Source organism: Aspergillus campestris, assembly GCF_002847485.1.
Source record: "Aspergillus campestris IBT 28561 chromosome Unknown P168scaffold_12, whole genome shotgun sequence".
Taxonomy (NCBI): Eukaryota; Fungi; Ascomycota; class Eurotiomycetes; order Eurotiales; family Aspergillaceae; genus Aspergillus; species Aspergillus campestris.
In genome coordinates this window covers 665,122-684,312 of record NW_020194347.1, presented here as the reverse complement: position 1 = coordinate 684,312, position 19,191 = coordinate 665,122, and the positions used below count along the sequence as shown (strand labels likewise).

Below are 19,191 nucleotides of genomic sequence, written 5' to 3'. Positions count from 1 at the left end.
TCAGTAATAGTTTCAGCTGGCAAAGTGATAGTTTCAGCTGGTAGAGTAATAGTCTGACCAGGCTCAGTGACAGTCTCAGCTGGTAGAGTAATAGTGTCAGCTGGTAGTGTGACAGTCATGCCAGGCTCAGTAATAGTCTGAGCTGGCAGGGTGATAGTCTCTGCTGGTAGGGTAATAGTCTGGCCAGGCTCAGTGACAGTCGAAGCTGGTAGAGTGATAGTCTCAGCGGGCAGTGTGATAGTCATGCCAGGCTCAGTAATAGTCTCAGCTGGCAGGGTGATAGTCTCTGCTGGTAGGGTAATAGTCTGGCCAGGCTCAGTGACTGTCACTGGGGGCAGGGTCAAGGTCTGCCCGGGCTCCGTCACGGTCGAACCGGGCAAGGTGATGGTCTGACCCGGCTCAGTGACCGTCACTGGGGGCAAGGTCAGGGTCTGCCCGGGCTCCGTCACGGTCGAACCGGGCAAGGTGATGGTCTGACCCGGCTCAGTGACAGTCACAGGTGGTAGGGTGATAGTCTGACCGGGCTCAGTAATAGTCTGACCAGGCTCAGTAACAGTCACTGGGGGTAAGGTAACAGTCTGACCAGACTCAGTGAAAGTCACTGGAGGCAGGGTAATAGTCTGGCCGGGCTCAGTAATAGTCTGGCCAGGCAGGGTGATAGTCTGGCCAGCCTCAGTAATAGTTACTGGAGGCAAGGTAAGAGTCTGACCAGGCTCAGTGATAGTCTGACCGGGCTCAGTATAAGTCACTGGGGGTAAGGTCAAGGTCTGCCCGGGCTCCGTCACGGTCGAACCAGGCAGGGTGATAGTCTGGCCCGGCTCAGTGACCGTCACTGGGGGCAAGGTCAGGGTCTGCCCGGGCTCCGTCACGGTCGAACCAGGCAGGGTGATAGTCTGGCCCGGCTCGGTGACCGTCACTGGGGGCAGGGTCAAGGTCTGCCCGGGCTCCGTCACGGTCGAACCGGGCAAGGTGATGGTCTGACCCGGCTCAGTGACCGTCACTGGGGGCAAGGTCAGGGTCTGCCCGGGCTCCGTCACGGTCGAACCAGGCAGGGTGATAGTCTGGCCCGGCTCGGTGACCGTCACTGGGGGCAAGGTCAGGGTCTGCCCGGGCTCCGTCACGGTCGAACCAGGCAGGGTGATAGTCTGGCCCGGCTCGGTGACCGTCACTGGGGGCAGGGTCAAGGTCTGCCCGGGCTCCGTCACGGTCGAACCGGGCAAGGTGATGGTCTGACCCGGCTCAGTGACCGTCACTGGGGGCAAGGTCAGGGTCTGCCCGGGCTCCGTCACGGTCGAACCAGGCAGGGTGATGGTCTGACCCGGCTCGGTGATCGTCACTGGGGGCAGGGTCAAGATCTGCCCAGGCTCTGTCACGGTCGAACCAGGCAGGGTGATGGTCTGACCCGGCTCGGTGATAGTCACTGGGGGCAGGGTCAAGGTCTGCCCGGGCTCTGTCACGGTCGAACCAGGCAGGGTGATAGTCTGACCAGGCTCAGTGATGGTCACGGGAGGTAAGGTCAGCGTTTGACCAAACTCAGTGACAGTGACAGGGGGCAAGGTCAGGGTTTGGCCAGGCTCTGTAATAGTCTGGCCGGGTAGGGTGATTGTCTGACCAGGCTCAGTGATGGTCACAGGGGGCAAGGTCAGGGTTTGACCAAACTCAGTGATAGTCTGGGCAGGTAGGGTGATAGTTTGACCAGGTTCAGTGATAGTCACAGGAGGCAAGATCAGGGTTTGCCCGGGCTCTGTAATAGTAGAACCGGGTAGAGTGATAGTCTGACCAGGCTCAGTGATAGTCACTGGAGGTAAGGTCAGGGTCTGATCAAACTCAGTAATAGTCTGGCCTGGCTCGGTAATGGTCTGGCCCGGCAAGGTTATGGTCTGGCCCGGCAAAGTCAGGGTCTGACCCGGTTCTGTAATAGTCTGACCAGGCAAGGTGATAGTCTGGCCAGGCTCGGTAACGGTAGGACAGTCCGTAGGCGAGACAGGCAAATCACTTGACCCAGGAATCGTGATCGTGATGGTGCTAACATCTGTCAGACAGTCTGTGGTTGACAGGCCAGGCACACCGCTGGATCCAGCAGGGGCAGTCGTGATCGTGATAGTAGTGACATCCGTGAAAACGGGACACTCAGATGGCGTGATGATAGGACAGTCAGTGACCGTGATAGGAGGGCACTCCTCAGATGCGGAAGGGAGTGTGGGACAGTCAGTGACAGTGACAGGGGGGCACCACTCAGATGTGGAAGGGAATGGGTTGATATTTGTTGTTCTAGATAGGATATTAGTATACCTGTCGTTCAACCTGGGTTTGCAAATAGTACTCACGGCTGGGTGTCGCTGGTTCCGGTGGGCGATTGTTGGGCACCACTGGAGACAGGGCTGGTTGCCGTGCCGGAGGGCGATTCTCCAGCACCGCCAGTGTTACTACCACCGCCGTTGCTGCCGTTATCACCGCCGGGGCCACCGGTGCTGCCACCGCTGTTACCCCCGTTATCACCTCCAGGGCCGCCAGTGCTGCCACCGCCGTTGCCTCCATTGTCGCCGCCGGGGCTACCAGTGCTGCCACCACCATTGCTGCCATTATCACCCCCAAGGCCGCTGATATTGCTGCCACTAGGGGCACTGGCCGTGTTAGTGGGTGCATGTTCAACGCCGGTGTTGCCGCCGTTATCGCCGCCGTTATCGCCCCCGGGGCCACCAGTGCTTCCACCGTTGCTGCCACTGTTGCTGCCGTTGTCGCCTCCAGGGCCACCGGTGCTGCCATTAGAATTGCCGACATTGCCAGGGTTGTCGCTGCCGGGGCCACCGGTGCTTCCACCGTTGCTACCGCCGCTGCCGCCGCCAGTGCCAGAGAAAAATTCCCCAGCACCGCCAGTGTTGGTGCCGCCGTTGGTGCCGCCGTTGGTACCGCCAGTGCCAGAGAGGAATTCTCCAGCACCGCCCGTGTTGTTGCCGCGGTCGCTGTCGCTGTTACCGCTTCCAGGGCCAAAAATGCTGTCGCCGTTGTTGCCGCTGTTACCGGCCCCAAAGGCCCCGGTGCTACCACCGTTGCTGCCGCCGTTATCGCTTTCGGGGCCACGAGTGCTTCCACCGTTGCCGTCATTGCCGCCACTGCCGCCTTCACTACCCCCATGGACACCGGGGCTGGTAACATTCCCGGAGCCTTGGCCGGGCTCCAAAGAACCAGGGTGAAAGGGGCCAGCGGACCCCAGGCCGTTGTCATCGCCTGGTATGACAACGGGGTAACAAATCTCTACCACACTGACCTCGTAACCGGGAGGAGGAAGTTCGGGCCCGGCGGGATGGGCAACCGCAGCCTGCAGAAGCAAGGCTGGGATGACGAATGCCGCCTGTCGAACCATTGCGTCGCGAGGTATGTGACAACGATAAAAAAAAGAGGCACCACGATGGCGGGCTGTGGTTGGGGGGAACCCTTCGAGAAGATCGTCCGATGCAGGGGCTTGAAATGTGATCGATGGAATGGAAGGGAGAGGCCTGCAGTCGGAAAGGAAGGTCGATCATGCGATATATAAGCTTCGCCTTGAGGGGCTAAAGATGGCTGTTTTGATGCCGTTTTCAGAGTCGCCTTCTCTGGCTGCTTTTTTCCATTTGCCTCTCAAGGTATATGGTATACATAATCATGACGCGAGAGGACCGCATCGGGCGAAAGATGGGACTGATGCTCGTCCGCACTGTGTTTTTGGGGTATATGCTTCGGGACTGCCTCGAAACATGCGGGCACAGAGATTCTGCAGCGAAGATAGCCTGCATGCTGTTTTCTATCGCATACCTGATTATCACACGAAAGCGAACCAGATAATAGTCTGGGGTATGTGAGAGTATGTGCACGGTATGTGAGGCGGAATGAACTGGCTGCTTCTGCATACGATCTGCGCGGAGGCAAAGCAATAAACAAGCCACAGTTGAGCCTAGTCAACAAACAGATATCTCCGTCATTCCTTTCTTGCCCCTTGAACCATGCCGAGCCGTCTTCGATCGAACTGACCCGGGACGTGGCGCCCGCTCGCAGTAAACCCATGGCCAAACCAGGGGTGGAATGCGCATTCCACCATTCCAGAAGACGATGACCTCAGCTGCGCAGCCAATTGACCCAATGAGAGCGGTTTAACAGTTGGGGTCATGGTGATTGACTTAAAGCCGCCGTCCGGCTCCTGGAAATCGTTTCCGCTGCATCTCGAGGAGGATTTCCGACCAATCATAGACTAGCCACACCAGTTGACCTGCCGCCATAGTCGTTGGGCAAGTTCGGTGGAGTTCCGCAGCCGGTATTGCAGTGACGAGGCCCCCAAGGGGCCATCATGGTTTGCAGTTGCACGGCCCAGACTAATCATAGGATACAAGTAGACAGGTGCGAGGGCAAATGATGATCCGTAGGTAGAGGGCTCACATTAGAGGGTTCAACGGCGGAAGCCAGACAAACGACCTTGTTCAGACATGTAAAACAGAAACACCGACTGAAGGAGACCATTGGGTGACTTTGCCAACAGGGCATGAAACGCAGGGCTACGGTGCTGCAAGAAGACAAACGCGCACGGGACCAGGCTAGTAGCATCCACAATTCTATACTATAAATCGAAGGTATCGAAGGGGAGGGGTGTGCCCGAAGATGCGCCACGCAGATGGAGAATCAACAGATGGTGTATAGAAAGAAGGGTATGTGACGCCAATCGTAGAAGGGAAAAAAGATCGATCATTGACACGTATATCCACAAGAGAAACAAACATTGAAAGGGACTCTCCCTCCCGCCTGTCAAAGGGGGAGGGGCGAAAGCCGGGGCAGCACCGGCGAGACAATTCGACCGGAGACCTACCCGCTAGGGTGGTGTCGGGGTCTGGCGGACTTCCGGTTCGCGAGGATGGGGCCGGTCGCGGGTTCGCATGTACATAGCATCCGACGAGGTGTCAGACGGAGATGGGTCCATCGGACGAGGGATCCCAACCGACGGCGGCGAGGATTGTTGCTTCTGGGCGAGAATCTCGCGGGCGTAAAAGTCCACCAGCATCGTGCCGTACGCCTCAAGTTCCTCGACGGGGATGGAGAGGCGGAAATCATTGAGGAGGAGGAACTGTAACTCGAGATGGTTCAGCTCCAGCAACGGGAGGCCTCCGACCTGTCGATGAGTTAGTTCAGGAACACGGGCTGCGACCAATGGAGATGGGTACCTTAGCATATCGCGAATTAGTATAAAATACATCGGAAAAGAATTTACTGGCACAAGTCACGCCCGCGATGACCAGCCGGTGGATGTTGAAACTATCGACAACGAAGAAATGGGACAACGGGTCCTCTCCATCCTGAGGATGCAGGGACGGGGATATACACGAGGGGGTCGAGGGGTCCTGCGCAGCCATGGTTGCCGACGGCGGCGGCGTCACAATCGGCGACGTCTGCGCCGAGGACTCCCCCGACGGGGCGGACAAATCGGACTGGATGGGCGCGGTACGGCGCTGGAGGCAGCCCACTTGGCCCTTGACCAATTCGGTCATGCGATCGAAGTAGACCAACATACTGAGGAAGACCTCGTACGTGGTGGGGCAGTACTTGTGGATGCGCGTCAGGTAACTCAGGATGCTGATGCTGGGGACGTTCTTGCCGTGGAACGCCAGGACGCTGGTGGCCTGGGGACTGAGATTGGACGCGCCATCGGCGGGGGGGATGTGTCGATGAACCTGTTCGTGATGCGCGTCGTTGGTGGTGGTGATCTTGGTCAGCAGGCCCGCCACCATCTCGATGATGTCGGTGACGGGCATGGAGCTGATCTCATATTGCCGGTCCGGCGCCCAGGCCCCCGACCACTGGTCTCCCTGGCGGGGGGCGAGGAACTCCTCGCTGGCCAGACTCTGGATGTGGGAGAGGTCGCGAACCTTGATGCGGCTGGGCGAACTCGCCTCCGACCCGCCCAGCGAGCGCAGGGACCGGAAGGTCGGCCGGAGTCGGGGCGACGCGGGGGAGGAGTGACTGGCCGGTCGCGAGGGGTCGGTGGGTGTTGAGGCGGGGTCGTCCACCGCCGGACGGGTGGTGTAGTCGACAGTAGGTCCATGGGCCGTGGGGTGTGAGGCGCGCATCGAGGTCGGGGGTGATGCAGGTGGGATGATCCGGGGGTTACGGACGCCGACCGGGACGAAGAGTGCGAGTGGGAGGACGTGGGCGTCGGTCGGTTGATGTAGGGAGGCACATCCTGCTGCGGGTGGGCAGCGAGGCGAGCTGAGCCAACCGCAGACGTTGACGGCGGGGCGGCGGACGAAGTGGGGGTGGTATTGGACGAGGGAGTGGATCTAGAGCTCCCGGACTCTAAGTGCGATGGCGGATTGGATGCAGGTCGAAAGCCAGATTCCGATGGAGCGATGGCGCCTCCGAGCATGATGGAGAGGGAGCTGTGGAAATCCTCCGATGGTCGATGATTGAGGACCCGGGATCCCATGTCCCGCGGGGGAAGTTATACACGATGGAGATGACTAGACCAGTTGGCTGGGAGGGTTTGGGTCAGCGATCGCGATTCAGACGATCTGTTTGTGTGTATCTTCTTCCTTTCTCTTCTTTCTCCCCCTCTTCTTGATTTTTCGTTGAAATTGTCCACCCGAAGCGACCAGACGAGTGATTTTGGAAGGGTTGAACAAGACACGGCCGATAGATTCAGGAGAAGGGGGAAAAGAGGGAAGGCTCCAGGTTGCGAAAAGGACAAACCGGACGCGACCCCAGGCAACAAACGAGGGGAAATCATCAAACGGGATGCAGGATGGACAGGGTCCCGTCTAGGCAGAGCCTGAAACAGTGGAGCACAAGAAGGCCAGAGCACACCAACATACCTAATGGGAATGGAGGGGCGCCGCGAACCCAACCCAGGCTGATGCGGGTTCAGGGAACTCACTGGCGATGGAGAGCGGGTGAAGCGTCCATTGCGCGGAAGAATGGATGATGAAGATAGATAGGCCCCTCTCTAAAGGAACAAGAATTGAGAAGAAGGAGACGAGAGAGGGGATGAAGGTAGAGTAGATGGTTGATGGAGTGAGAGAAGAAGAGAGTTGGAAGAAGAGAAGTGAAGTGAGGAAGAGAAGAGGAAGAGACGGTCGGTCAAGTGGACTGACTAGAGACGGCAGAACTCAAGAACCGGTTTTGGTTCTGCTTCTCGATCCTCCATCTTCCACGTCCCTTGATTAGGTATTGGGATCGTCGATATGGAGTGGAAATTACTGGACAGGATTTTCATCATGAAAAGAAACTCCTTTTCAGTCTCTACAGAGGGTCGAGACGCTGTACAACGTACATATAGTGAGCCGGTCTACTTTGTATACAGTGTCCTCAGCCTCAGTGATTGATCTAAAAATAGTGAATCCATATATACGGATCATAAGATTCATATTGAATATGAGTCTCGATCTCAATACTTCTATTCAGACTTCTATATAGAGTTCAGATCTCTCAACACAACGGGTCCTGCACCATGCTCTGCCGTATCAACATTCCTCCTCTGCGACATCCCCAAAAACAGACTGCGCTCCGCGACAAGAATGCCCCGACAGATGCGACGATCAGCACCGAACGTGTAGACGTCGCGCTGCAGCGCATCCAGGTTAGCAGCGGCGTCGCCCGAATTCTGATCGTCCCCGACGTAGCGGTCCAGGTTGAAGACCGCCTGGTCGTCGCTGAAGGCTTCCTGCGTCTGGGCGTTAAACATCCTGCGACGCAGAAGCACAACCGGATGGAGCGGCGCGCAATGTCTCTCAGGGCGTGGAGCCAGTGGCTCAAGTAAAGCGCCTTCTCCCGGCGATGGAGCGCTTTGGCGTGTTTCTGCGCGTGAACTAGAAATCCAGGCAGCTTGCTGATCCACGGGAAGAAGTCAATGACGGCCGCTGCGCCGGTTTGGTCAAGCGCGGCGAACTCGCTGGAGTCGTCGTAAAGCTGCTTCATTTTGGGATCTTCGTAGGTGGACATTCACCGGATGAAGGCCATCATCCGATATTCCTGAAACCGCGAGATCAAGCCTTGAATCCGACATACTCGCCTAGTCATTTTTTTCCAAGATGAAGTCGGGAGACTCAACATCAACACAATCAGATCTGTATATCTTATTACAGGATAGCAGTATGTCCACCTCATATTATGAACAATATAATAAGGTGATATTAGAAGCCATCAACTTCCGTCCCGATAACCCCTAATCATGAATCAACTACACCACAGAGAGTGCCACACCAGCAGTAAGGACGCCTTCGCAACTGGAGCAATTCAATAATATCCCCAGTAAAGACAGAAAAGAATGCTCACCCACTCAACGTAACAGTCTTCGTCTGCAAAAACTCCCCCAATCCCCAACCCGCCCCAAACCGTCCCCACCCACTATGCCCAACGCCCCCATGCGGCAAAGTCGCCTCATCATGAACAGTCATAGCATTAACATGCACCGCGCCAGCATTAACGGAAGCCGCCAATCCCAGCGCGCGGTGATGATTACGCGTGAAAATCGCCGACGACAACCCGTAGTCGAACTCCTGGATCAAGGCCGCAATGTCGTCCTCGTGGTCCACGGTGACCATTCCCAGGACCGGGCCAAACGACTCGGTATGGAAGAAGTCCATGGATGGGGTGACGCCGCGGATGAGGGTTGCTGGGAAGTGGGCGCCGTCGGTGGAGGTCGCGGCGGAGTGGATGGTTGCGCCTTTGCCAAGGCTGTCGGAGAGGAGGTTAGTGAGCTTGGTTTTGGCGGGCTGGGAGATGACGATGTGGTTGGTTTTGATGGTGTCTAGGAGGGTGTGGATCTTTGATTCCGGGACAGAGTTGATGAATTTGGAGCTGATGACGAGGTCGGTGGACATGCAGATTTGGCCGTTCTAGTCGTTGTAATCAGTCAGAAATGGGTCATTTAAGGCATCAAGAAAGGATGATAACTCACGTTTAGAAATGCACCGCGCACGATATGCTCGGCTGCTAGATCCAGATCCGCATCATCCAGCACAAGGGCATAATTCTTCCCTCCCAGCTCCAATAAGACCGGTTTCAGCGCCTGAGCCGCCTTGGACGCAATAATGCGGCCTACCGCAGTCGACCCGGTAAAGTTGCATTTCTTTACAGCGCGCTGCGTGATCATGGAGTCATAGACGTCCGATGCATCCTCCGGACGATGGCAGATATAGTTGACCACACCAGGCGGGAATCCCGCCTCGCGGAAGAGCGATGCGAGCATGTAGTGCGTTCGTGGGCTGAGTTCTGATCCCTGTTGGCATTATTAGTGTCTGTCTAGGCTCATAGTAGGTCGTTCAACCAGTCAACTCATGTGAATGCATAACTCACCTTAAGAATCGCCGTATTCCCAACAGCAACAGGCGCAACTACAGCCCTGAGCCCAAGAATAATCGGTGCATTCCACGGCGCAATCCCCAAAATAACCCCAAGAGGTTCCTTAAAGACCAACCCATACGATCCCTTCTCCGTCGCGGGGATACACCCCGTCGTAGAGGTAGTAATGAGCGCCGCCGTCTCCTCGACGAGCTCAATGCCGCCCTGCATGATAATGTGAGCCCAGAGCTCGCCGCACTGGATTTCTTCATCAACGAGCTTTTCTAGCTCTGTTGCGCGCTGGCGCAGGACCTTTACACCGCGTTAGTCTTGTCGTGCATCATGCTCAGGGGGAATACAGCTTACAGTAGCGAGCTGTAGCAGCTTGGCCCGTCTCTCCTGGGGACGCGTCTTAGACCACGATGCGAATGCGCCGGCGCTGGACTCGACAGCCTTGATGGCTAGCTCTGTCGTCGCGCCTTGGAATTTCGTCGGTCCATTTGGTATGGGGGAGGCTATTTCTCCCTGGTGCTCTCCGGTCAAGACGATGTCTTCTCCCCCGATAATGAGGGGTACGATATCCATGTCAGACATGTTGTATGCTGCGGGAATGAGTTTTTTCTGGTATAGATGTAGACGAAGAACTGATCATTGGGATTCGAAGGGTACCCAAGGATTATACCCCCCAGAAAGAAAAAGAAAACCCCTTCGCTTCATCGTGCGGGGAGTGTTCGAATCTCCCTGTTGGAGAACTCGGATTTAGCTGACGCCTATCCCCGACTGGATAGGTAGGTAGTATTCGAGGATGGAAAATGATATATCCCAGTGTCAGTATAGGGTTAGGGTGCGGGGAGTGGGGACGTAGTTCGGCAACCAGGTACGGTAATTCTCTGGACATTATGGGTCAAGACTCCAGTCGAGACTCAAGGGACGAGGCGTCTCGACGGTCGATTGGTGAACCTAGATTGTACAGTACCTTAGTATCATAATCTTGGAGATGTTTTCCCATTCCGAAGAGGCGCTGTTGGAAGAAAGTACCTTACTTTATAGAAGGGCCTGAGTCTAATTGAGGCTCCCCCCACATTATTAGTGACTTGCTAGTGTCCAGACTAAATGTCTGTGATTTATCGAGTGTACCCAACTTAAATATTTGTATTGGTGTATGTATCAGTGTATATATAAGTGCATGGATGAATTGACTGAGTACGGCTTTAGGCACCGCTCCTGCAAAAGCCACGATATCTGCCCAGGAGCCACACACCCAGTCTTCTTACACTCTCTACAAGGATACGAACCGTTTATTTGAATCTCATCATTATGGTAATCGGTCGTTATAGTATGTCTTCACTGACTTTCCAGTGCGTCCGGTGTCACCATTCCTCTACCTCTACGTGGATGTCCGCTAAGACCATCACCCCGTCATACTGGACATCCGGTCCATGATATATTCGTAGAAGAGGAAGAGAGTAAGGGGCTAACACCAAAGCATAAAGGAATCGAAACTGATCATGCCATAAAATCAATTGGTAACGCCCGGTGCCGTATAGCCCGTGTCGGGCAGGTAAAGATGTCTCACGGCACCCTTGGCCGTCAGCACCACCAACCGGATGACACCACCCGAGCTACCATCCCACTTGATGGCCTCCTGCAAGGCGCCCCGGACAAAGTTGATCCCTTCCTCCTCCGTCATGTTCTCCTTCCAGTGGTTATCGCAGTAGCCGTAGATGTAGGTCGAACCGGACCCGCCAATGGAGTATGCTTGCTTGTGGAGTGATCCTCCGAGGGGGATCTGATACACTTGACCACCGTGTCGGGGGTCGTATCCGGCGATGATGATACCGGCACTATGGAACCGGTCAGCAAGGACGGTCACAGAGAAGAAACGTCCACGACATACCTCAACATATCCTTGTTCTCGTAGCACAGCTCCTGGAAGAGCGACGCCGCCACCTGAGTGCTGGGCGCCTCGTTGTTCGTGATGGCGTACATGTTGAGATGGTAGGAGACAATATCGGCCACGGCCTGGGTGTCGGCGGCGGACCCGGATCGACAGCACCAGATGGTGTCATGAACCTGTGTCAGCTTATCGGTGACTCGATTGGCGATGTAGGCTCCGGTTGTCGTCCGACTGTCGGCTCCTAGAATGACGCCGTCCTTGAAGTTGATTGCCATACTAGAGTTGTTCGTCAATACGCTGTGGGTTGTTGGGATGGTTCGTCGCACTCACATCGATGTTCCTAGGCTGTAGACGGAAGGGTTAGCAAAAGATGAGTTGCGCAGGGTGGGAGAACCTACTTGACCTCTCCACTCTTCAAGTGCTGCATATCAACGTGAATACCATCTACATTCAGGCCGGTTAGTTGCGATAATGTACTGTGATAGCCATGGATGTCCAACCTTCTCCCAGCACGCCCGTCACACCGTGAGCGTTGACCATCTTCCTGATTGGAGTAGGGAAGCGTATAAATTATGGATGTCTTTGTGAATTTGAAAGATGACCCTTCAAACAATGTGATTGAGTCAAGAAGAGAAAGAAGGGGGGATGGAGAATGGAGGTAGAGATGAAGGTGAGGTTAACCAGGTAGATCGATAGCTCTGACGGAGCTTCGGACGGCGGACTGGGTAGGCGCCCGTGACTTACGTTGGAGTCGGGCGGTGAGCGTGTTTCCCCACCTCTGACGGAATTCTTAAAGCCACGGCCATAATTACTTTGCACACTACTACTCTACTACTCTACTACTACCTCGGACTACTATTACCACGCACAACTCTACTACTACTCTGTACTCTACTAGTATTGCCACTACTACTACTACTACTATTCCACTACTATAGATACCAGATATCCATACAGACTACACTGTCTTCTTCTCCTCGTCTTCCACTAATCTCTCCACCTAATCTCTCCTCACTTCTGGCGGAATTGTGTCAGATATCCAGCCTGTCATATTCTAGGGACGGTTGTGTAAGTTTACTATACCGCCTCCTGCCTTCGGTCGCTTGGCTCGCGGGGGGAATATTCCCCGTTCTCTCCTCGCTGTCCCGTTCAATAATGTCCGAATCTCCACCGCCAACCCCATCCCCACATCCACCGGCTTGGAGCTTCAGCAACATGGCCAGCAACGTCGTTCAGTTTCTGCGTTTGCCTGTCTTGGCCTCGTCAGGTCTGGCTGTTTTGGCCAGTGGTTTATTATATTTCAAGCAAAAGTCGGTACCTACTCACGAGACCTGGGGGACGGACCTCAGCGAGCCCCATACGAACCCCAAGACACCCCCAGACGAACTTCCAGACGACCCCGTATCTTTCTGAGGCTAACAGCGCGATGATAGTGAACTCATCTACCCTCGCAACGTCCCCGTCGATGCGCGCACCAATGTCCCCAAGCCCCGTCAGTTCGGCATCACCGACTACGAAGAACTCCAGATCCCCACCCCCGACGGCCAGTCGCTCCATGCCCTCTTCATGCGCCCTTCCAACAGCCGCGTCAATCGGAAATTGACGGTCGTCATGTTTCATGGCAACGCGGGCAATATCGGTCATCGCATCCCCATTGCCAAGGTCTTGCAGGATGTCCTGGGCTGCCACGTGCTCATGGTGGAGTACCGCGGCTATGGACTGTCGACAGGTGTACCGGATGAGAATGGGTTGAAGATCGATGGACAGACGGGTCTCGACTATGTCCGACAACGGGCGGAGACGCGCGACAACAAGGTCATTGTTTATGGCCAGAGTCTGGGAGGTGCGGTCGCCATCAATCTGGCGGCGAACAACCAGGAAGATGGCGTGATCGCGGGTCTGATTCTCGAAAACACCTTCCTGAGTATTCGGAAACTGATTCCGTCGTATGCTGTTGACCATGAAACCAAGAAAGGCTGAATCTGACGTGGTCTAGGGTCTTCCCGCCGGCGAGGTATCTCGCGCGCTTCTGTCACCAGAACTGGAACAGCGAGGAGCTGTTACCCAAGATCACCTCCATGCCCATCCTATTCTTGAGTGGGTTAAAAGACGAAATCGTTCCGTCAGTACTCCTCTAACCTTATCCCCCCGTGGAACCCACCTGACTGACGATCTGCAGCCCCGAAAATATGACTGCGCTCTTCGCGAGCTGCAACTCGCCCCGCAAGAGATGGCGCACGCTGCCCAACGGGGCCCACAACGACAGTGTCGCCGAACCGAATTACTTTGATCACATCCATGACTTTGTCATGGAGGAAGTCGTCGGGGACGATTAAGTGTGCTTAGAGATACCCAGCCTATTCGGCGTCTGTTTGATGGAAGACCTTTTGACGCCGGTCCGCGAGTTCAGCTTCCATCCGCAAGCCTTGTATTCCTAGTCTGATACAATCACCTAATATCCCTCCGCCCTGTCGTGAACCGGCATGAAATAATATCCAGATATTTTATCTTTCTATCCTTTTCAAACCCGGTTTCTTCCTCTTTCGTCCACGTGGGTAGACGCGTGTCAAACGCTCGCCATTATCTCTCCTGGTCTGGTCTGGCTTTTGTGCAATTGAGATGGTGTCCAGGTCATTTACTTCGGTTGTCACGAGTTTCATTCTAGGATCCACGAATAGATTCACGACTTAAAGCTTCTTCTACATCACGCTGTAGTCTAAGATTCATCGCTTTATCACAGGAGCACAATTCGGTTCGAACAATGTATAAATACCACACCCTCTAACCATCCACCCACATCGTACTTCTTCCTCAAGACAAAAGCACCAATATCCCCGCCAAGTATGCGGGGAAATTAGATCGATCCTGTTTCACTTCACCCCGACCTACCCCGGCAACCCCAACACAGGAGAAACCGACACCGTGAGATTTAGCCTAAATGACCCCCCCGAACGCATTAGTATATCCCCCGTACGGAGTAGAATCAGTCAATCACCTATAATGTATGGACGGCATATTTCCGGCTCCAACCTACCATGCTATTACCCAGCTCTTAGCCGATGCAGGCAAGCCACTAAATGAGATGGGGATAATTTTCCCCGTCGCAAGATTGGCGTCGGCAGGCAGGCAGTTCCCTTAAAAGAGCAGACTGCGCCGTCGCTAGTATACTGGACATGCGCAATTGATCTCTCTCTCTCTCTTCCCCCAGAGGACAGGAGAAGATACCGCCACCATGCTCCTCTCAGCCCTCCTAACAGCAGCATGCGCAGTCCAGACAGTCTCCGCCCTCGGCCAAGACCCCATCATCTCATTCAAGCACCAAACCGGAGCCCTCCAACTATCCGGACCGCACCATGAACCGGGCATCATCCTCCTCGACGGCGCCGACTGGCCCGGCGTAATCCGCGCCGCAGACGACCTAGCCACCGACTTCGGCCGCGTCAGCGGGTCGAACTACACCCGCACACTGATGGTAAACGGCACAGCGCCGGCCAGTATCGCATCCGGCAACAAGAACAAACCCGTGATCATCGCCGGCACGATCGGCAAATCGCGGCTCATCGACAGCCTCGTGCAAAAGGGCAAGCTCAACGTCACGGACACGGAGGGCCAGTGGGAGGCGTTCCAGACGGGGGTCGTGCGTGAGCCGATGGCGGGGATCGCGAGCGCGCTGGTCATTGCTGGAGCTGACAAGCGTGGCGCCATCTATGGGCTGTACGATATCTCCGAGCAGATCGGGGTATCGCCGTGGTACTGGTTCGCGGATGTGTCTGCCGCAAAACACGCAGAGATCTACGCGGTCAAGAAGCGCAAGACGCAGGGGTCGCCGTCTGTGAAGTACCGGGGGATATTCATCAACGACGAGCAGCCGGGTCTGACGAACTGGATTAGAGAGAACTTCCCAGACGCGAAGTACGGGCCGGGGTTCGGTGCGGATTTCTACGCGCGGGTGTACGAGCTGTTGCTGCGTCTGCGCGCGAATTATCTCTGGCCTGCGATGTGGGGAAATGCGTTCCATGTGGATGATCCTGAGAATTCAGTCACGGCTGACGAGTACGGTGTTGTGATTGGGACGAGCCACACGGAGCCGATGATGCGGTGGACGAACGAGCAGTCGATGTTTGTGGAGGGAGACTGGAACTGGGACACGAATGAGGCGAATATTACTGAGTTTTTTAGGGAGGGCGCGCAGCGGTCGAAGCGGTTCGAGAGTCTGTATACGATGGGGATGCGGGGGTTGGGGGATAACGCCTCGCCGACGATTACGCCCGACTCGTTGAAGGATATTATCAACGCACAGCAGGAGGTGCTGGGTGAGGTATTTGGCACCGACGATGTGGGTGATATTCCGCAGTTGTGGTGTGTTTATAAGGAGGTTGGCCAGTATTATCATCAGGGACTGCGAGTGCCGGACGATATCACACTGCTCTGGGCGGATGATAACTGGGGCAATATTCAGCGACTGCCGCTGGCGAACGAGACGGATCGCGCGGCTGGCGCTGGTGTCTACTATCATTTTGACTATGTGGGCGATCCGCGGGATTATAAGTGGATCAACACTATATCGCTGCAGAAGACGTGGGAGCAGATGCATCTTGCGTATGAGCGTCACGCACGGCAGGTGTGGCTTGTGAATATCGGGGACTTGAAAGGATTGGTATGTTCAGTTGCTGATATGTACCCCGTAATATGGGTAGGGTAGGGCTAATACGATATTGCAGGAGCATCCCCTGAACCACTTCTTCGACATCGCATACGACATGCCGCGGTGGTCGGCTCCAGACAGCACGCACGAATGGCTTCAACACTGGGCGCGTCGCGAGTTCGGCGCCGCGTTCGCCAAAGACGTCGCTAGTATCATGGACCGCTATGGCATGTATGCCGCGAGGAGAAAGTACGAGCTGATTGACATGCAGACGTTCAGTCTGATCAACTACGACGAGGCGGACAGCGTCTTGAGTGAATGGAAGCAGCTTGCTCGGGACGCGCAGAAGGTGTACAGTCGACTGAGCGAGGCTGCGCGTCCTGCGTTTTTCGAGCTGGTGCTGCACCCATGCACGGCTGGTTACGTGGTGACCAATATCCATGTCACGGCGGCGAGAAACAATCTCTATGCTAGTCAGAGACGGAATAGTGCCAATACTTTGGCAGATGATGTGCTTGGTCTTTTCAAGGAGGACCACGAGCTGACGCAGAGATACCATCGTCTGTTGGACGGAAAGTGGAATCATATCATGGACCAGACCCATCTGGGCTATGATTACTGGTCAGCACCTCACCCACATTATACTCTTATATCCGCTGACACAGATACAGGCAACAACCGATGAGAAACACCCTCCCACCACTTGCATACACCCAGCTGTTGGAGGACAGCGTCGCAGGCCCAATGGGCGTCTCAGCCGAAGGAAGCAACGCGACAGTGCCAGGCGACGACAACTGGCACGACCTATCGAGCAACATCCTTACCCTACCACCTATCGACCCATACGGGCCCAAGAGCCGGTGGATTGACGTGTACTCGCGCGGCACGGAGGACTTCACATTCAAGGTCACCCCGAAGCAGCCATGGGTCAAAGCGAGCCCTTCATCCGGCACCATAACCGCCTCAGGTAAGACCACCGACAAGCGCGTCCAGCTCTCCGTCGACTGGGAGAACGCCCCCTCCGGCTCAACCACCGTATCCATCGACATCACCATCGACTCCAAAGACTACGGCAACTTCGGCGTGCCGACGATCGAACTCCCTGTGAACAAGACCGCCGTCCCAAAATCCTTCCACGGCTTCGTCGAGTCCGACGCAACAGTCAGCATCGAAGCCGCGCACGCCACACGCAACACCTCCACAGACGACACTTCCTACACCGTCATCCCGGGCTACGGCCGCACCCTCTCCGGCGTGACTCTTCTCCCCGTTCTAGCAGACACACAGAAACCCCCGTCATCTCCACGCCTAGAATACGACATGTACCTATTCTCGAACACGTCGACCGCCAAGGCAACAGTATACCTAGGGTCATCGCTCAGCACGGACCCCTCGCGGCCGCTGAAGTATGCGATTGCGCTCAACGACGCGAAGCCTGAAGTCGTGCAGTTTGTACCTTCCACGTCGCTAGGCTCTTTGCCGTCGAATTGGGAGACGACTGTTAGTAATGGGGTGTGGTCGAATACGACTAGCCATGCTGTTCTTGGGGGCGGGCAGAAGAATACGCTAAAGTTATGGGCCGTTGAGCCGGGGGTTGTTTTCCAGAAGGTGGTTGTTGATTTGGGGGGTGTTAGGGCTTCCTATATGGGGCCGCCGGAGAGTCTGGTTGTATAGTACACTATATATAATCTAGTGTCTCGTACTGGAGACATTGGTATACCTCAGTAATAATTGGAACTAACGTTCTTTTATTCTACAACATTCATAACAGATGTATCTATGAGAAAGTAATTACCCAACTATCTATCCTCGAATTTCTATTTCTATTCATCTTATTGTTTCCTCTTCAGGAAATCATCGATATGAATAAGTGAAGACAGATGCAACATAATGACTAATCAACGTATAACACCACACGATCCTCCACCGTCATAAGACGCTCTAGGAAAGTAACTGAACCACAATACTTGTCCAGATCTCTAGTCCGACTCCTTCAACTCCCTCCACACATGCGACCCTACAACTCCCAGCCGAATAGACACCTCGTCTCAAGCGCCTCCAACTACTGGTCCTGGTGACCTGCGCGAACCACGATATCACACCACCCACCTACCAACCCCTTATCTATCCTCCCCGACGATCCCGCCCATGGCGAACCGCCATATCACCCGGCGTATACTCCTCAGCGCGATCGGCCTGCTTTTCTTCCTGTTTCTCTTCTTCGTTCGCCCGCAGGGACCGCCGAGTCCTGCGATTCGCGCCCCGGGGCATATCGATCATTCGGTGGCGGCTAAGCTCACTAAGGATGACCTCACGCGGGGAGAGGTGGTGATGCCGCGGTTGGGGAATGAGACTGCGAAGTGGGTTCTTCACTTTACTGAAAAATTATCGCAATAAATGCAATATTATACAGTAGCTGACGGAATACGAAACGAACACAGGGCAGAACTAGGCCGTGCGACATGGAAATACTTCCACACGATGCTGGCGCGGTATCCGGAGAAACCGACAACAGAGCAGCAGGAGACACTCCGCTCTTACATTTACATGTTCGCGCGACTCTACCCGTGGTATGTGGTGTGATGCGATGCGATCGCAGGCTTACAATATAATCCTATCCTGTCCGTCCAGCTGATTGTGTGACAACTCCAGCGGTGAATGCGCCTCACATTTCCAGGGCCATCTGCAAAAGTACCCGCCGCAGGTGTCGTCGCGTAACGCGGCTGCTGGATGGGGGTGTTTCATCCATAATGAGGTTAATGCGATGCTGGAGAAGACTGAGTTTGACTGTAATAAGATTGGGGATTTTTATGACTGTGGGTGTTCTGGGGAGGAGGAGGGAGAGGGAGAGGGAGATGGAGATGGAGATAGCGTCTCGCCGAAGAAGGAGAGGGATGCAGTAGGCGCTGGGAATCCGCCTGAGGAAGGGCAATGAAGGTGAGAATCCACGGGACTATTCGTGTTCGCCCTACCTGTTCTATGTTCCTTGCGTCTTCCCCGCACGACAGGCTGCTGACCAGACGGCGATCATCAGGACATTCGTACTTTTTCTTCCTTTCTTTCTCTTTCTCTCCCTTTCTTTCACCTTATTTCTTCCTTTTTCTCTTCTCAGCCATTACCATCCCCCCGTTTCCAATCCTGGCAGACCCCAGGACAAGTGGCTCGGGCATTCAAGGATTGTATCAAAATCCGGGGCGGACACCATTGACTGGCGCGGGATCGCTGGAAGGGTCCGCTGAAGGGTCTGCCAGCGTGAGGAATTCTTGTTCTGCCTGGATCTGCCTGGGGGTGGATCTGGATCCGGACTGGAACATGTACGTGTGCAGATCTATGCGACTTGTCTTGGGATCTG

At 55.1% G+C, this 19,191-nt stretch overlaps 8 protein-coding genes across 8 annotated transcripts; 4 read left to right on the top strand and 4 right to left on the bottom strand.

The window, feature by feature from the left end:
* Positions 1–4,837: 4,837 nt before the first annotated feature.
* On the bottom strand, positions 4,838–6,089 carry P168DRAFT_284752 (putative cyclin-dependent protein kinase complex component; the record flags this gene model as incomplete). The annotated part of the gene is made up of 2 exons (XM_024836150.1): positions 4,838–5,134; positions 5,187–6,089. The coding sequence occupies 2 exons, from the start codon at positions 6,087–6,089 to the stop codon at positions 4,838–4,840; spliced, it is 1,200 nt and encodes a 399-aa protein (XP_024689826.1).
* Positions 6,090–7,109: 1,020 nt separating this feature from the next.
* P168DRAFT_60524 (uncharacterized protein) lies at positions 7,110–8,120 on the bottom strand. The gene has a single exon (XM_024842047.1). The coding sequence runs from the start codon at positions 7,954–7,956 to the stop codon at positions 7,444–7,446; it is 513 nt and encodes a 170-aa protein (XP_024689825.1). The 5' UTR covers positions 7,957–8,120; the 3' UTR covers positions 7,110–7,443.
* Positions 8,121–8,285: 165 nt separating this feature from the next.
* Positions 8,286–9,891, bottom strand: P168DRAFT_299512 (putative aldehyde dehydrogenase; the record flags this gene model as incomplete). The annotated part of the gene is made up of 4 exons (XM_024838350.1): positions 8,286–8,852; positions 8,915–9,235; positions 9,313–9,609; positions 9,664–9,891. The coding sequence occupies 4 exons, from the start codon at positions 9,889–9,891 to the stop codon at positions 8,286–8,288; spliced, it is 1,413 nt and encodes a 470-aa protein (XP_024689824.1).
* Positions 9,892–10,593: 702 nt separating this feature from the next.
* Positions 10,594–11,885, bottom strand: pre3 (proteasome core particle subunit beta 1). Its single transcript, XM_024839622.1, has 5 exons — positions 11,695–11,885; positions 11,593–11,638; positions 11,525–11,539; positions 11,195–11,470; positions 10,594–11,141 (listed from the first exon to the last, which is right to left on the bottom strand). Exons 1-5 carry the CDS (start codon positions 11,732–11,734, stop codon positions 10,817–10,819), a joined length of 702 nt encoding a protein of 233 aa, XP_024689823.1. The 5' UTR covers positions 11,735–11,885; the 3' UTR covers positions 10,594–10,816.
* A 274-nt stretch (positions 11,886–12,159) lies between these two features.
* Positions 12,160–13,856, top strand: P168DRAFT_293047 (alpha/beta hydrolase). The gene is made up of 4 exons (XM_024837733.1): positions 12,160–12,504; positions 12,628–13,140; positions 13,191–13,316; positions 13,374–13,856. The coding sequence occupies exons 1-4, from the start codon at positions 12,410–12,412 to the stop codon at positions 13,528–13,530; spliced, it is 891 nt and encodes a 296-aa protein (XP_024689822.1). The 5' UTR covers positions 12,160–12,409; the 3' UTR covers positions 13,531–13,856.
* Positions 13,857–14,426: 570 nt separating this feature from the next.
* P168DRAFT_313002 (glycoside hydrolase family 115 protein) lies at positions 14,427–17,525 on the top strand (the record flags this gene model as incomplete). Its single annotated transcript, XM_024839621.1, has 3 exons — positions 14,427–15,851; positions 15,916–16,460; positions 16,511–17,525. The coding sequence occupies 3 exons, from the start codon at positions 14,427–14,429 to the stop codon at positions 17,511–17,513; spliced, it is 2,973 nt and encodes a 990-aa protein (XP_024689821.1). The 3' UTR covers positions 17,514–17,525.
* A 278-nt stretch (positions 17,526–17,803) lies between these two features.
* P168DRAFT_293046 (uncharacterized protein) lies at positions 17,804–18,630 on the top strand. Its single transcript, XM_024837732.1, has 2 exons — positions 17,804–18,199; positions 18,281–18,630. Exons 1-2 carry the CDS (start codon positions 17,988–17,990, stop codon positions 18,420–18,422), a joined length of 354 nt encoding a protein of 117 aa, XP_024689820.1. The 5' UTR covers positions 17,804–17,987; the 3' UTR covers positions 18,423–18,630.
* Positions 18,551–18,963, top strand: P168DRAFT_293045 (uncharacterized protein). The gene has a single exon (XM_024837731.1). The coding sequence runs from the start codon at positions 18,604–18,606 to the stop codon at positions 18,772–18,774; it is 171 nt and encodes a 56-aa protein (XP_024689819.1). The 5' UTR covers positions 18,551–18,603; the 3' UTR covers positions 18,775–18,963.
* Positions 18,964–19,191: the final 228 nt, after the last annotated feature.

Coding starts and splice junctions, on each gene's coding strand:
- P168DRAFT_60524 (XM_024842047.1), bottom strand. CDS start 7,956: ATGTCCACCTACGAAGATCCCAAAATGAAGCAGCTTTACGACGACTCC.
- pre3 (XM_024839622.1), bottom strand. CDS start 11,734: ATGGTCAACGCTCACGGTGTGACGGGCGTGCTGGGAGAAG. Junction 11,639..11,694: donor GACGGGCGTGCTGGGAGAAG/GTTGGACATCCA, acceptor GCCTGAATGTAG/ATGGTATTCACGTTGATATG. Junction 11,142..11,194: donor GAGAACAAGGATATGTTGAG/GTATGTCGTGGA, acceptor CCGGTTCCATAG/TGCCGGTATCATCATCGCCG.
- P168DRAFT_293047 (XM_024837733.1), top strand. CDS start 12,410: ATGGCCAGCAACGTCGTTCAGTTTCTGCGTTTGCCTGTCTTGGCCTCG. Junction 12,505..12,627: donor TTATTATATTTCAAGCAAAA/GTCGGTACCTAC, acceptor GCGCGATGATAG/TGAACTCATCTACCCTCGCA. Junction 13,141..13,190: donor ATTCGGAAACTGATTCCGTC/GTATGCTGTTGA, acceptor GACGTGGTCTAG/GGTCTTCCCGCCGGCGAGGT.
- P168DRAFT_293046 (XM_024837732.1), top strand. CDS start 17,988: ATGGCGAACCGCCATATCACCCGGCGTATACTCCTCAGCGCGATCGGC. Junction 18,200..18,280: donor TTGGGGAATGAGACTGCGAA/GTGGGTTCTTCA, acceptor AAACGAACACAG/GGCAGAACTAGGCCGTGCGA.
- P168DRAFT_293045 (XM_024837731.1), top strand. CDS start 18,604: ATGCTGGAGAAGACTGAGTTTGACTGTAATAAGATTGGGGATTTTTAT.